This window comes from Dermacentor andersoni, chromosome 2, assembly GCF_023375885.2.
Source record: "Dermacentor andersoni chromosome 2, qqDerAnde1_hic_scaffold, whole genome shotgun sequence".
In the NCBI taxonomy this organism is placed as follows: Eukaryota; Metazoa; Arthropoda; class Arachnida; order Ixodida; family Ixodidae; genus Dermacentor; species Dermacentor andersoni.
Window position 1 is genome coordinate 132,450,478 of NC_092815.1, and position 16,397 is coordinate 132,466,874.

Here is a 16,397-nt window from a genome sequence, read left to right on the forward strand (position 1 = left end):
AAAGTTATACTCTGATTTATAGTCTTGCGTTTGTTAGCTATCTCGCGTGCTTTAATTTTTAGGCATCATAGATTGCAGCATTAATTATGACCACGCAGATCTTATCGAAAACGAGAAGGCCAATACTATTGTCACCACTCGTTCTTATAAATAATAATCGTAATCAGTTCTCGATTGGCCGAGAATGTGAAATCGGAAAGAAAAGAAATGAGAAGGATTACTAAATAGGGCTTGTATTGTCTCGCAACGGTTGAAAGGTTCCAAATTTTATTAGGCTGGATTTTTCAGACAGGCTGTGCAACTTGTACGAGCCTATTTTTCTTGCGTTATCCGCTTGTCGGCATGAAGGAATCTATGACCTCCACCGCGGTCAACGTCAGCTTTCAGCGTGCGGCGGGTGCATTGCAAGCTGCATTGCGAAGCGTCAGGTCCTTTCAATCTGATGTCCTGATGAGGCAATTAGTACAACGCAAAAGTTACTTTTGTCAATGCGGAAACAATTTCCAATTGAACGTCACTGAACGGTCTTTAGAGTCCTCACGGCAAGCGAATGCGTTGAGACGCTTGGCGCGTTTTGATTTGAGCTTACCGAGGCGAAGTTAGAACGCAGGCAAGAGCTTGTGCGGACAAGGAACGCGCAGGTAACACAGGCTTCCGAAAGTGAAAGCGAGGGTGGCATGGCATCGCGGCGATGCCCTCTCCCCTCACGCAACAACTGGCGCGCTAGCGCGGCCAGCAGGTGTCCCCTTTCGCCCGCTCTGCTCCGTCGCGGCGTGCTCGTGACGTGGCGTCGAAGAGTGCTCGTGACATGAATGAATGAATGAATGAACTCTATTCCCCTTTTAAGAAAGGGGAGGAGCCGGGGGGGGGGGGGAGAGGGAGGTCTAAGTACTCCAGTCCCAGCAGGCGTCCATCACCACATTATGTGACTAGAAGTCCGTCTACCAGTCGTGGTAGGCCTCCGCTACCTCCTCAGCCCACCTCAGGACTCGGTCCTGTAGGGTGGGATCGGAGCTGCGCAGGGCAGTCTCCCACAGCTCCTCGCTACTAATGGTTTGAGCTTGCGGGGGGGAGTTTTGATGGGGCATTGCCACATGATATGGGAGAGATATGCTATGGGGACAGGGCAAAAGCGACACTTGGGTGTCGGGTATGTGGCGGGAAAGAATAAGTGCAAAGTGCGCGGGGTAAGAAAAGTGCGAGTTTGTAGTTGCCGCCACAGTATTTCTCTCTGGCGCGTTCTAGACACAGAGAGAGGTGGATACAATAGGCGTTAGTTTCTGTAATGTGTGCAAATTTCATGGAATGTGACGAGTGTGTCTTTATTGGTGTGTTCTTGGGAGTCATTGGGTTTTAGAGTTAGGCCCATATTTGAGGCCACTCGGTCCGTGAATCCTCGAGCAGCGGCATGAGCCATTTCGTTGCCATGGAGTCCTTGATGTGCTGGAGCCCATACGAGAGCGATGTCTTTTTCTGGTGGGTGAGCTACAAGCAGAGAGTGCGCGAGGTTGTTAATGTAGCCGTTACTGAAGTTCCGGATAGCAGTCTTGGAGTCACTAATAATGACGTCGCAATCGGGTAGCCCCGATGCAAGTGCAATGGCGGCCTCTTCCGCGTCACCCACCGATGTGGTCTTGACTGATGCGGAACAAACAGTGTTGCCCTGGTTGTCTACGACCGCTATAGCATAACGATGTTTAGGGGTGTAGGCTGCAGCGTCCACATAGTACACTCCTTCAGCCTGTCCATAGCTGCGTTGTAGCGCCTTGGCTCGAAGTTTGCGGCGTTTGACGTGAAATTCGGGGTGCATGTTTCTGGGTAGGGGCTGGATGTGGTATTGGCCGTGTATGTTCGGAGGAAGTTGATGTCGCCTGCTCTCGTTGAATAGTGGAGCATGATGAAGTTGTCTCAGGATCTCACGCCCAGCTTCAGTGGTGGTGAGTCTATGGTATTGCGATGACAGATGGGCTTCGGTTAATTCTTGAAGGGTATTTAGTGTGGCGGTGGCCATCACCCTTTGTGTGGATGCTCTAATTGGAACACCAAGAGCGACTTTTTGTATCTTGCGAATCAAGCAATTCACAGTATCCTCTTCCTGCCTAGAGAGTGAGAGATACGGTAGTGCGAAGGTGATTTTGCTTAAGTCAAAAGCCTTGATTAGCTGAATTAGCTCCTTCTCTCGAAGCCCTCCGTGTTTGTTGGAGATCCTCCCTATCAGGCGGAGCGTATTATCTACCGTTGTTTGTAGTGCTTGCAAGGTATACTGATTTGCTCGGTTGCATTGGAGGTGTAATCCTAGGACCTTTATCCTGTCTACTTGGGGTATAGTGTGCCCTTCAATCGTGAGTTGGATATTCGGGGGTGAAGTCCTGAAGCGTCTTGTGGGGCGTAGAAGGAGAAGCTGTGATTTGGTGAGGGGAGCACCTGAGATTCAACTCGTGACCCACTTGTTCGACCTGATCAATTGCGGCTTGGAGGGTGTCTTGGATGTGCCCGTCAGAACCTCCGGTCATCCACAGCGTAATATCGTCCGCGTACAGTGTGAATCGGAGGTCAGGAATCTTCTTGAGAGTGAAAGCTAAAGGTCGCATAGCCAAATTGAAGAGGATGGGGGAAAGTACTGCCCCTTGGGGCGTGCCAGTGCTTCCTAAACTTATTTGGCCAGATTGTTCGCTGCCTAATTGTAGCGTCGCAGTGCGCTTCGTGAGGAAGCTGCTTATATAGCGGTAGATTCGCTCTCCGCAGTTTATACTGCTAAGTTCGCGTAGTATGGCCAAGTGGGACACGTTGTTGAAGGCGCCCTTAAGGTCAAGGCCGAGCAACGCTTGTGTGTCACGTGCGTAGCTCGGTTCGATAATGTCTCCTTTGAGCCTTAACATGGCATCTTGACAAGAAAAATTTGCGAAAGCCAGTCATTTCCGAAGGGAACAAGTGATTATGTTCGATGTATTTGGAGAGGCGTAGGTGGATTACGTGCTCCAAGATCTTCCCTATGCATGAAGTCAGAGAAATTGGACGGTAGTTATCAATGTGAATTGGCTTATTCGGCTTTGGAATGAAGATCACTTTGGCTGCTTTCCATTGTTGGGGTATCTCTCCCTCTTTGAGACAGTGGTTGTAATACTCGGTGAGTTTACTTATGAATTGCTCATCGAGGTTGCGAAGCGTTTTAGTAGTCACAGAGTCTGGGCCTGGTGCCGTGGTGGTTCGCACTTGGTTGAGGGCATGTCGTACCTCGGCTTCTGTGATGGGGCTGCAAAGCTCCTCATTGGGTTCACCAGCATAGTCGGGCATGGGTATTTGCGTAGGAGGGGGCATATGTTTGGAGGCCAGGTTGCTGAACATGGTCGGCAGGTCGGCTGCATGTTCATGCAGCAGTTTATTCATCTGGTGGTTATTGTGCGTCCTAGACGTAGTGGGGTCGAGCAGGTGCCGGAGCAATTGACAGGTCTTTTTAGTGATGAGAGTACCATGCGCTCCTTCGCAAACCTGAGTCCATTACTGCGCCGCCAATTTGATAGCGTATTGTTGGATCTGAGAGTCTAATTTGGCGATTCGGATTCGGAGTTTACGATTGTAACGTGCTGTTAGCCATTTCCTAAGTAAAGCTTGCTTCGCTTCCCACATGTGTAGTAGCCTGGAGTCAATTGTGGCCAAGGGTGAGTCTAGCCGGAGAGAGGTGGTATGGGCATCTACGTCTGCCTGCAAGGCGTTCGCCCATTGCTCAATGTCGGTAATGGTTTCTTCGTTAGTGTTGCAGCGAGATTTTCTGAATTCCGTCCAATTCGTAAGCCTTAGTGGTTTCGTGGCTAACGGTGTCTACACGGAGTTCGAGGATGTAATGGTCGCTTCCCAAGTTGTTTTGGAGGTTTTTCCACGTCGCCTGAGCGATGCGGTGAGTTAGGGTGAGGTCGGGGGATGCATCCCTACTGACGCTATTTCCTAGCCGGGTAGGAAGAGTGAAGTCATTGTAGATGAAAACTTGATTTTGTATGTGCTGCCATAGAGCTCTTCCCTTAGGAGTGGATGCGGAGTGGCCCCACATTTGATGGCGGGCATTGAAGTCGCCCGTTACGACTAGCGGCTGTTTATTGGCGTTAGCTTTGGCCTGGGCAAGCATGTTCTCAAAGCGGTGTTGTCGAGCATTGGGAGGGCTATAAACATTCAACACGCTTAGGGTGGGTTGTGTGTGGCTTTGAGGTAGAATTTTGATGAAATCGTGGGGGATTTCAGTACTGCTGAATGTGTCCCGTTTAACAGAAAGATGTCGCCTTGCAAGTATGGCAGTGTTGGGCTTGTCTATGTGAGGGTCTTGAAACATATTGTATCCAGGTAGCGTGACTTTCCCGTGTGTTTCCTGCAAGGCTATAATGTCAGGGAGCCGGACCATTAGACGCCTTCGCATCAATAGAGTGACTTGGAAAAAAAAGAAAAAAGAAAAGCGACGAAAATACGTGAAGTTGGCTTCTCCCCATAAAGATTGTTATGGCAGGGAAGCGAGAAAGACGAATGCTCTTACGTGCTATTACTTATGCCGCGTGTATCGAAAAGACTTAAATAAGCTCGTTTAAGTAATGACTCATAGAAGCTCGCTTTCTGAAATTAGCCTTTAAGCTGCAAATGCAAAAGATAACTACAGCCATTTCAATTACCATGAAAATGGCCTGAAGCGCAGTAACCGGAGATAATAAAACAGCGTGATAGGGACGCCATTGCCGTCTACTACGCGCCTATTTCGTCGGATACTTTTTCTCCTAACGCGTGCTTTCTCCAGTAAACTTGTGCATCTGATTTATTGTTTGAAAGCGAGGCGCACAAGTGAAATGGTCATAGCAGGCAGCATATGTGTTTGAATGTTCGTTTAGTATAGAAACATTAGAGAGGAAAAAGTAACAAACAAACGAACCAACAAAGAAAGAAAGAAACGTCAAGTTGACTGTCCAGCATAGGAGAAGTGCTCAAAGTATAGAAACTACGTGTGCCCTCACAGGCATTGAATTTAATATGAATGCCCGAGGAAAAGCAACGCTAGAAAAAAAATTGAGCTTCAAATAAGGCAAGTTTGTGAAATATCGATTTTAGGATTTAATAATTTTTTAATTATTTAAATACTTTATTTATTCATATATTTATTATACCCTCAGTGCCATATGTCATTGAAGAGGGCAGTGCTTACAGGGTAGTAGTGTAAAGCAAACAAAAAAGTGCAGTCATTTCTGTTAATACAATGATTATCCTGATTATACAACGTTAGTTAATAGTCCGCGGAAAAGTTTGTTATCGGTGATGGCTACGACCCTTGAGGGAAGGCGGTATCCTTCCTGAGATGTACGGGTGATGAAAGACTGAAAGAAAGACTTCGTGCGAAATTGATAAATTCCTACTTTACTGCGACGATCGACGCGGTTTGAAATGCACTGAGGCCGCAGGATCAAGTCGCCGTGAAGTGTGGTGCGATTGGAAATTTTACGAAATAGCGAAAGACGGGCGATTTTGCGGCAGTTAAGATAGTGGAAGAAGTGCTAGGTTAGTTTTCATTAAGGTTATACTCGCGGCACGGTTATAATTAGATATAATGAAACGAGTAGAGTTATCTTGTACTAGTTCAAGTGACGTAGTGAGATTAACGTGACTGGTATCCCATATTGCCGATGCATATTCGAGTTTCGAGCGTACTAGAGTCATGTAAAGCTTTAACTTTTTAAAGCAGTCGGTGCTATTAAAAAGTTCCACCATAAGTACCCGAGCATGCGATTTGCACTGTTTATGACGTACTGCATATGAATGGTCCAATTTAGGTTATTTGTGTTGCGTATACCAAGATATTTACATTACACGACGAAATCTTGGAGAACGTTGTTCAGATGGTAGGTGCTAGGAGCATAATTAATAGGAGTTGCTTATGTTTATTGCAAGTACATCTCGTCTCGCATCGACTATCAAGGCAAAAATTGAAGTGCCATCTTGTCGAACTAATTCGTACCATTCTTCCTTTTTGTCAAGAACCGCCAATGAATGAAACCGCCTTCCCGCCTTCACAGTCTTAATTTCTGACACCGCCAACTTCAAGATCGTCGTTCAAATTGCAGTATAATTTGATTTTATAGTCGTGTCCTGTAATGCGAATGTTGTATATTTTCCCCATTCTTTTCTGTTGTGCCTACTAGGCCTTGAAAGTATAATAAATAAATAAATAAATAAATAAATAAATAAATAAATAAATAAATAAATAAATAAATAAATAAATAAATAAATTCTTTGCTTTTGACGTTTTCGTTGCTCTTCGAAAGAGGTATACAGAGGCAAGGATGTGAGTCTCTACCCCTACAGAACGTCGTCCATCGAATTTCAGGCGCTGAAACTTACTCCGCGTTATTTACGGATGCCACGCACAGCGTTCAGAACCTGCGAGTGGACGCCTCCTACTTTAACTGCGGACGAGCACGTATTACGATCCTGCCACGAGTAATAAAGCTACAAGTACTCTTAGAGAAAGAAAAAAAAAAGCTGCCCGTCAGTTGTTTCCATGTTTCTTTAAAAGACCGCGTCTAACTCGCTCACCACGGCGCCTGCACGCCCTGTGATAATAGACACAGCCCATCGACAGGTTTCCCTCGTGCTCTGACGTGAAGGCGGACAGACGTCGACGAGCCAAATTGCACTTACGACACGCGCCGACCGATAGGCAGGGACACCAGAGGGGACACGACTGTCCGCACCGTGCCGTTTCCGAAAAAACGGCTCGATAGAAACACGGTACATTACATAGCTACGAAGTAAGCCACCCCCCTCCTGTACTGCTTCTCCGCTTTTTTTTTTTTTTTTTGCTACTTCTGTCAGCGCGGGAGAGCGGTGGTTGCGGGAAACAAGAAAAAAGAAAGAAAGGAAAGGCAGAATGGTTTCCTTGCCGTTTGTGCAGGAAAAGCTCAACACCAGCGCCTTCCATCCATTTCCTTCCACCCTCCGACGACCCCCGTCGGGCCTGCAACCTCGCTGTCTTCCCGCTCGAGTAGACGCTCGACGAAGTCGGCGAGGCGAACAGATACGTATATAAATTCAAGACGGAAACCGGGAAGCGGAAGAAAATCGGGGCAGGAAGTGATTCGGGAAGGCAACAGTTGCTTCTCCTGTCGCATTTTCCCGCCATCGATTGTCGGTGTGGAGAAAGAAACAAAGCGAAGGTAGTCGGAGACAAAAATAAACGGAAGTGACAACAAAAATGAATACACTGTGTCCGTACCACAATGGCACCAATCATTCAGCTGTTGCGCGCGGATTGCTTTGCGCTGTCTGTGGGGCTTTTACAGCTAGCCGCGCAAGTGTAGTTTGTTGCCACGTGTCTTATCGCAGGTATGATTTGCAATTTACTGCGAGATCTTATCGTTTTCAGTACTGAAGATAAAAGAACAAAACAAAACAAACTCATGGGTACATTAAGGAGACTGAAAAAAAAGGCGAACAGGAGTGTCAGAAGCAGTTAGGAATCAATCATTCATTTGTCGCAGTATTGTGCTAATGGATATGGGGCTTGTTCTGCTAACCGCGGTTTTGGTAAATGGAAACAGTTTAATACAGGGTACACCCCAATATCCTGCAGATATAACTCATAATTTGTTGTCGCATGCAGAATTACAAATCAAGACGGAACCACGTCGCTAGCGCAGGGACTATCGCCAATATGTAGTTAGTATACAAAGAAGCAGGTTAGAACAGGGGAAAAATGACGCGCCCTAATTCTTACGAGGTCCAGTAAGTTTGATTACTGGCTGAATTAGTTGATCGTTTAACCGTATTGACTATATTTGACCTTTCAGAAGATACAAAACTAGAGATATAGAGATAGAGAGGGAGAGAGAATGAACGTTAATGAAAAGGATGACTCAATGGCCAGCGTTTGCTACTTCTGTGCTTCTTGCGCTGTGTCGTTTGCTGTGCTTATTAATCCATCTATGAGGCCCTTGGGCTAACCAATAGATTGGCTAGTGTATCACATGCACATTACATTGATTCGCCCAAGTAAAAACAAGAAGAAAGCAAAAGAACAAGAAAGAAGTTAGTGACGTTTCACTTCGTGCACGCGAGTGACGCGCAAGCGTATAGGTGCTACAACGCACACGAAGCTATCAGCCCTCGGTGCGCCTAGAAGCCTACACTGCCCGCATCGCAGATAGTATTCAAGACAGGGTTCACGCGGCCGCGCTGTACGCAGCAGCCGCCGGAGTAGAACGCCCCCAGTGGTAAGACGCCGCGCGTCCCCCGGTTTTCTTCCTTGCGTACGCGAGATTGAAGCGCCATCGTCGGTGCACAGTCGCGCGCTTTCACTCGCACACACGGCATACGACGTTAAGGACGACGTTTCTGCGGCACGAAACAACACCACCTAGATACTAGCACAAGGCATTTTCACTCCGATCCTTGACGGCATGCTAGTGACTCGACTGCCATAGAATCTAATCTAATGGGGCTGCCCCCGAGTGATTTTGACGTCACCGCTTTCGTCCCGCCAGCCTCGGCAATGAAAATTCTGAGCCAGTAGCATGACGCACGGAACAGGCCTTGTGCTATCTAGGTGGTGTTGGACGAACTCGGTACGTCCGTATCGCAAAAACAAACGTGTAGCAACAGCCAGTGGAGCACGCCTCCACCTACCTTCGTCCTCTACGACGCTTCGCCTCGTTTCTGCTTCTCCCCTTCGCTCAAGGTGACCTAGAATTTCCTCTACCTGGGGTTGCTTTGCCGCGCACTCAGCGGGCTCCTTCGTACTTCCCTCAGCGCGCGATTACGTTCCCCTCCGGGCACCTACCTCCTTCGCGGCTTCGAACAGACATTCGCCGATTGCGGAGGCTAGCCAGTTGCGCTTGCGCGTAATAAAGTTACACAGGCGAGAAACAAGCTTTGACGGCCACTTGGTTCGGTCAAATGCGTATTGCTGGAATCTGTCGCACCGATGAACTTTCGCAGCCGCCGTCGTCATGATATTTCGTATAAAGTCCAAGTGCTATAAGATCATATCGCTCCCTGCGGCGCCGTATGCTGCAGGTGCGAAGAAAACAGTGAGAGGGTGAGCCGAGAAGGAGGGTGGCTTGATGCGCAGGCCCAGTGTTGTGTGCGAAATGCGGCCTATCAAAATACATGTAAAAACGCAAAAAGGTTTTCTGAGATAACCCCTGGACCGGTTTTAATGAAATTTGTTGAATTTGAGAGAGCAAGGTAAATTCTAGTGACTGTTGGTCGCGGAATTTCTATTTAGGTCCTGAATTTTGTTAAAACATTTATCGAAAATTGCAATGTTTGAAAAAAACAGAAGCACGAAGTTTACAGATTCATAGCTCTGCATAAAAAACCGATATCTCGGTTCTGTAAACGGGATCCATTAGATCATTGTAAGCGGGCAAATTGCACATGTCATTTTACATCTTACGTGAATTTGTTACGTTGCGTACAACGGTTCTGCAAAAGCTGTATTTCCATAGTACTACATTTTTTTAGATTCATGTGTAACATATCAATTTTGTCCGCTTTAGATTTACTATTAGATGCAATTCACAGAATTGTATTATCATTTTTGGTTGCTGAGTTACAAAGTTGTAAACTTGATAGTTTCGTTTTTCGAAAATTTGATTTTTGCCAATTTTTAATAAAAAATTGACCACCTAAATAAAAAATCTGAAACCAACAATCACTAGATTTTACGTTTTTCTTTTAAATGCAACGAACCTCGTCAAATTTGGTGCACTTGTTGCCGAGAAAAACGAATTCTCCTTTTACATGTATTTAGAGAAGAGGCAGCTTTAGCTCGGGTGCTCCTAAGTTTCCCTGCTTGCGTTTCGTGCTGATCTCGTTCCCGAACGTCGTTTCCAGCCTCTCCTTTATGGGAAACTTGCGCGCTTCCTTGGGCACACATTTGGTGTCGGTGCGGTACTTTACAATGACGTTGCCTGTCGACGTGCGCATGCGCTCTTGCTCGGCACCTTCACGGCGTCTGCTTGCTCTGCAGACGCCTGTTCGTTCTTGCTGTCCTCAGGAAACGACGACACAGCCGATCAGCGTGCATACTGCGTCTCATAGCTTTGCTTTACTGAGGGTAAGAGGACGACAGATAGTGTTTTGTATTTTTAGAGCTTCGCTTCGGAGACAAAGCCATGGTATGTTCTGTTCCGCTGTACATGCGCTGTTGTGGAGATATCCAGGTCACGTGCACCTCGGCTACTACATTTTCACGGTGAAAAATAAAATATTAAGTGATAATACTGAAATAGATAACTAAATAAATAAGTAACAATGAAAGTGATAAACAAGGCCGACTGGAGAGTCAGTTGACGTCTGTTCACGCCATGAGCCGAATTTATATTTATATATATATATATATATATATATATATATATATATATATATATATATATATATATATATATATTGTGACGAAGAAGATCGGCAGGCTGAAAAGCCCCATTGCCATCGCGTGGCTCGTACCCTGTTCGCTCGCTGGCTGCGCCCAACCTGCTGTTGCCGCGTTGGTCGCTGCTGCTCTACGACCCGAATAAACCGCCTTTACAATATATATATATATATATATATATATATATATATATATATATACTTTGGATTCTTCATCCGTTGGTGCGAGAGTCCTCCATGTATACGAAATCGAAGAGAGGTTCAAACGCACACCTCCGTTTACTCAGCCGCTGACGGGAAAGAACTGTGGCCGTAGCCAAAGGCTGCATCTCGTTGAGATCGCAAATTGTTCTCTTCCTTGGAACGCAAATTTCTTCACCGTCGAAGTTGTCAAGACAAAACTTTTCTAGCAGACGTCTCGCCATTTCCGTTCCCTGTACGTACATCGGGCATCTCAAGTCGTACGTGCTGACCACCGACGCCTGGTGTCGACTGAAATATGACGCGGGGCCATCCCTGGAACATGCATACTAAAAGACAGTGCTAAAACCTTAATAACTAAAACAAAATGAATAAAGGATCCCGGCAAGGACGCCCCGCATTCGATACTGCGGCAGCTATTTCTAATTTCACAAACCGCACTTGTATTGTGTGTGGATCGATTGCTGCAGCACATCAAAGAAAGTCAATTTGAGCAGATTGAAAGCAGCCGAAAATTGTAGCGAACACACAATGCACGGCAGCCATGAGCAGGCTTCGGTAAAAAAAGAAAAATCAATAATGTTTTGAAAACTGGAAGCAATGGCGGCAGCCGTGTTGGAAAAACTTGTGTTGGATGACATTTAGTTGGCGCTTCACTGTCACGCAGCGCCAACAGAACGATGTGCCCTACGCTTTCATTTCGCCTGTCAAACTGTCACCTGTCAAACCCACTAAATATAGGTTGAAATATGAAGTTGAAAAAAAAAACAATTCTGAGACGAATGTTTAGGATGAGGCTGATCTTGTCACAGTGATGGAAAACGGGAATGTGCTTAAAAAGTAATTTATTGAATGCATCGGTCAAACGGCCTTTTGGGCGCTGTTACAAGAACAATATACCATAGAACATGGTAGGATTTGTAAAGGCGATAAGTTAACGGACTTGATTTTTTTTAATTGTAATATTCCCTTTCTGGCTTGAGTACGTACCTTCTGTCACATGTTTGTTAAGCACAACCAAAATGAGAGCCAACGAGAATGGAGTGCTTCTGTGCCGTCTCTCCTGGAAGTTGTGTGTCCGCGGCGGAAAACTTATTGGAGTCAATGCTGCACAAATGCGTGGTACAAGATAAGAAGACTCCGACATGCACCACCTAGTTAGCGTCAACGCCCAAGTACCTCTCCTTGACATAATCATTCAGCTGTGAAGTTTAAAATACATATAAATATATACAGACGCTGCACTGCTCCTTGTTTTTAGGAGCTTTTTAGGCGAACGGCAGATCTTGGCTTGATAAGAATTTTTCGGACACTTCAAGTAAACTTGCATGCAAGAAGGACAAACAGCATAACGATCTGTATGCCTACTCATAATTTCCATTAGGCCTACAGATCTTTTGGCAGGAAGCTGCTGAAAGACTTGCCCATCAAAGGCTTCCACACTAAACAAAGCGGTTCAGGACACGACCAGACATGAATGTACCGTTGCGACAAAGAAGTGAAAGGGCACTGTTATCAAGCGAGAAGAAGTGAAGGAGGAAGATATGCAATGAACCAACATTTGGCAAACGTTAGCATAACTTCTCCACAACAGTCTCCGAGAAAAAGGTACTTGAGAAAGGGCGCTTGACAAATACGTTTAAACATTCATGAATTGTTGAAATGAATTCGGGAGATGGCGTAAGTTCCGTCCCATATTGTGGCAAAACGTCGCCGAGAAATTTATCTATTAAGTATGTTTCTGTTACCAAATGGTAGAGAGACTGGACTATACGAAGGCGTCAAATGATCCCAATGGCGAAACGTTTGTGCACGAAAGGCTTGCACAAGAGAGACAGAGAGAGAGAAAAGTAAAAAAAGTGAGGTTAACTAGATGGACGTTCGGTTAGCTACCCTGGAAGGGAGAAGATAGATCAGTGATTGAAGGAAAGGAGGAAAATGGAAATGCAAAAGGAGCGAGAGTTCATATCCAAAATAGCAGACAGACGATTAAGCGTCTTGTCAGGTCCATTGATTTTAGGAAAATCGTTAGAACGTGGGTAGTTTTTGGTGTTGATGATGGATGAGGCCGTGCACCCAGGACTTTTGCCTCTGTAAAAAGGTCGACAGCCTGGTTGTTTCAGCGCACTCCGAGGAGACTGATGGTGGACCTCAAAGCGCGGGGGCAGTGTCAGAGGACGTTCTGGATAGTCTCCTCACAGTTACAGTGGTCGCGCGCGGGGCAGTCAGCTCTGACAGTGAGTGAGGAGAATGCATTTGTGAAAGCTCCCTCCAGTCGTAGGCGGTAAAGCAGCGCACGAAGCGTCCGCCACACCGGATAACCGCAGCTGCGCTGACACACCAAGCACGAACAAACAATGGTCCTCCGGAGTCTTCCAAAGAGCCAGTGCAATTTCGCGATGAATTGGGCGAAGTTTCTTAGACGCATCAATTCTTGATGCGTCTGTGCGTGCATTATCAAGGGCGAACCGGGCAGCTTCATCAGCAGGATAGTTGTAGAAGATTCCGTAATAAACAGGCAATCCGTGGAAAATATATAATTTCCACAAATTTTTCGCAGTCTGCCAGAGACCAGGACGTCGCTGAGCCGAGACAGTTTGCCTGCAATGGCACGACTTAGGCTTCATTCACCATAACGCTTAAGTAAAGGGATCCTTGCTCCTACCTTTACAGACAGCCTTCGACTCAACACTTTCTCATCATCACTGATTCCAGGAGGCCGCCAGCGCCACATCGACCGAAGAATATAGAGTCGGCGTGCTTCAATAATGTTTTGTTGCAAGTCTTACGATAGGGAGTAGCTTGAGAAACAAAACTTCGCGCCACTGCCTTTGAGAAGAGACTAGAAGAGCCTGATTTCGCAATTCTAGCCATGGAATCACCAGGTGGAATCACCAGGCGGAATCGCTGAAGCACCGCGACTGCTTCATTCAAGAGACGGCACTGCCTTCGAAATAGCGAAGTTGACGAAGGACTTCGAGTTGAATCGCTTTTAGAAATAATGCCCATTTACAACATTGTATAAGGTAAGCGTCGTCACCCTGACTAAACAGGATCACATAGCTAGATGATTTATCTACTTAATTTAATTAACGATACTAGTGATGGCATGAACACATGCAACATATTCAGTTCGGCACACTCTTAATACACGTGTGCGGAACAATTTCACCCACCCTCGCCAGACAAAAGACCTCAATAATGCCGCGTGCTTCGCGTTTATCTTGAACTGCTTTTAACACCCGGCAATTGGCGTGCACCTTTAGTGGCATTCATGATTTGCCTTCAAACTTAAAGCTTTAAGATAAGAAACCACGAGTTGAGTGCATGGTGCATAAACTCGAGAATTGGAGGACGACTGCGCGCCACGAGGTACATTTATTGGCACTGATCGCAATCGCACCGAGCGTTTATCGCGACTCCAGCGACTAATACTGTGTCCCCAATAAAGCGAAAATTATAATAAAACGTTCTATCCGCATCTCTCGCACGATTTCAAAAATAGCAACCCAATTGCAGGACGCACAGGAGGACTTAAAAAGCGACCTGATCTCACGCCGCTAAAAAAAAACGATACATTTGCCGGTGACGACGTCTGTTTCCTTTCAATTCGCACACAACATCAATGACTCGCACATTGCAGATACCAGCATCGCTCTCGACACTATAGTGTGGGAATGCGACTTCCTATAGCCGACGCCTTAGACGTGCCGGCGCGCGGCGCCTTCTCAAGAGACGACACCCCCCGATGACGCTCAAACACGTGCCACCGCCGGCTCCCGCGCGTCGGGCCCTCATCGCGCTTCTAGCATTGCACCCGAGTTTCAGCCGTTACGTTTTCCTCCGTCGTCGACGCTCCCCGCGAAGTTCAACGCCGAAAGCGCCCGAGGAATGCCTCGGCGGAGCGCTCACCTGTCCTCGTGTCGACGGTGACGAAGAAGCCCTCGGGGTCCACCTGGTAGAAGGTGCTCACGTTGTTCTCGCTCTCCTCCAGCCCCTGTTCCTTCCAGATGTCCATGGCCTGCTTGATCTCGTCGGGACGCATGTGCCGGATGAGCAGGTGCTCCTCCTGCTGCTTCTCATCCCCGGTGACCTGCTGCCAGCGTGTCTCCGTTCCCGCCGCTGCTGCGTCGGCCATCTCGACGAGCACCCAAGCGCTTCCTCGGGCCCCTCGGCGCCGTGTGCCGCGGATCCCGGACCGCACGCTCGTCTTCTATCTTCCGAACACTGCTCCCCCACCTCCTCCTCTTCCTTCTCTTCCTCTTGAACAACGCTCCCCTTCGGAGCCTTCCTCTTTTTCGACAGCCGTCCTCTTCTCCACGTGCGAGGCTTCTGGAAAGAGAGAGAGAAAAGAAAGTGGAGGAGGAGGAGGTGAAGCTGGCACTCCTCGTCGTAGCGCCGATGCATCGCTCGCCCGCCCGCCCGATTTCTCCACCGCGCGAGAAAAGCGATCGATCTGCCTTCCGCCGCCGGTGTCTGTGCCGGCTTGCCGGCGTTGCGCCGCGCCTGCGGCTGCTTCTTCTGCTGCTGTCTGCGCGCATTATCTTCTGCCTGCCCGGCGCTCCGCTTGACGATCGCGTCCCTCCTCTCTTTCTCCATCTCTCTCCTCCTCGGGCACGCCGCCACCTTCACTGAGTGACAGGACTGAAGCCGATTTCTCTTTCGCGCGCACGGGAGAGGTACGGGACCACGCTCTCACTGGGTCGCGCGTGGACTCGTTCTCATTTGCGCGCTTGTACTTTACACCTGTAATCGAGTGGTACTTGTCTTCTCCAAAATACATAAGGGGGTATTCAAGTAAGGACATACTGAGGGGGGTCCAGACAATTTTGTAGTTTTCAGCGGAATTTTTATATGAGGTGGGCAAACGTATCTGTAGAAAGGAATCAACCTTCGTTTTGCGAAACTTAGAACGGATTTCCTGAAAAAAAGATTGTTGCCTCAATAACGGTGAAAAAGAGTGCTTTAAAAACTTGCAAATTTTACAAATTTGAAGGCCTATCACTCTAAAATTGACACATTGTGCACTGCCAATTTTTTTTATTTGTTTTTTAAATCTACACCACTATAGTCGGATACAACGTTAAGAAAAAAGGGGAGGCCCCGCCCAGACGACAAAAGTGCGGCAGCCGATTGCCTCCGCGACTAAAATAATCCCGCTCAAGAAATCGTGCTTCTGAAACGCGCAATTCTCGGTATAAATAAAGACTTTTGTATTTTGATGACTGGTTTAGTGGAGCACTCATGTGCTACAGCACATGCCGGATAACGACAAAAAAATAACCCCGTGCCTTCCACAACGCTGCCCGTCGTCTCCTCTTTAGCTTCATTGCAAGAGACAAAAGAAGAAAGAGCAGCGCTGCATCGCTTTTGCGCTTGTTTAGATGTACACGGCACACGTACTACTCCTTTTCCGAGCTTAAAATGAATCAGTTGCTATTGAAGTACTTATATAAAACAATGCATTTATCGCAACCATTACAAACCTGGGGCGTGAATACTCGAGGCAGGAAAGGTACAAAAATGCTTCATTCATCGTTTTAAATAAATACTCTTGGTGTTAAATAGCATACAATTTATATTTTTTTGGTTTTGTGTTATCGCAAATTTCTTCCTTCTCACATTTTTTTTTTTTTTTTTTTTTTGCGAGCCTGCAATATCGCCAGTTCGCGCAAGGCATTCCGTGCGAGTTTTCCGACATGGAGCCCAGCGAGGTGACATCGGAATACTATCCTTTGTTGCCGAACGAGCCTTGTGTCGCCTCGATGTGCACACCACCAAGGAACCTCGACAAGAAC

The 16,397-nt window shown here is 46.9% G+C and overlaps 1 protein-coding gene across 3 annotated transcripts in view; it reads right to left on the reverse strand.

The window, feature by feature from the left end:
* Nucleotides 1–16,397, reverse strand: part of LOC126540727 (uncharacterized) — a 175,787-nt gene that overhangs the window by 22,016 nt on the left and 137,374 nt on the right. For 2 of the 3 annotated variants that reach the window (XM_072286545.1, XM_050187573.3), the window contains exon 2: nt 14,512–14,931. The exons of the other annotated variant lie outside the window; for it this stretch is intronic. In XM_072286545.1, coding sequence (XP_072142646.1) covers nt 14,512–14,737 — 226 coding nt within the window. In that variant the 5' untranslated portion in view covers nt 14,738–14,931. The remainder of the gene's footprint in view (nt 1–14,511; nt 14,932–16,397) is intronic. 3 annotated transcript variants of the gene reach the window in all.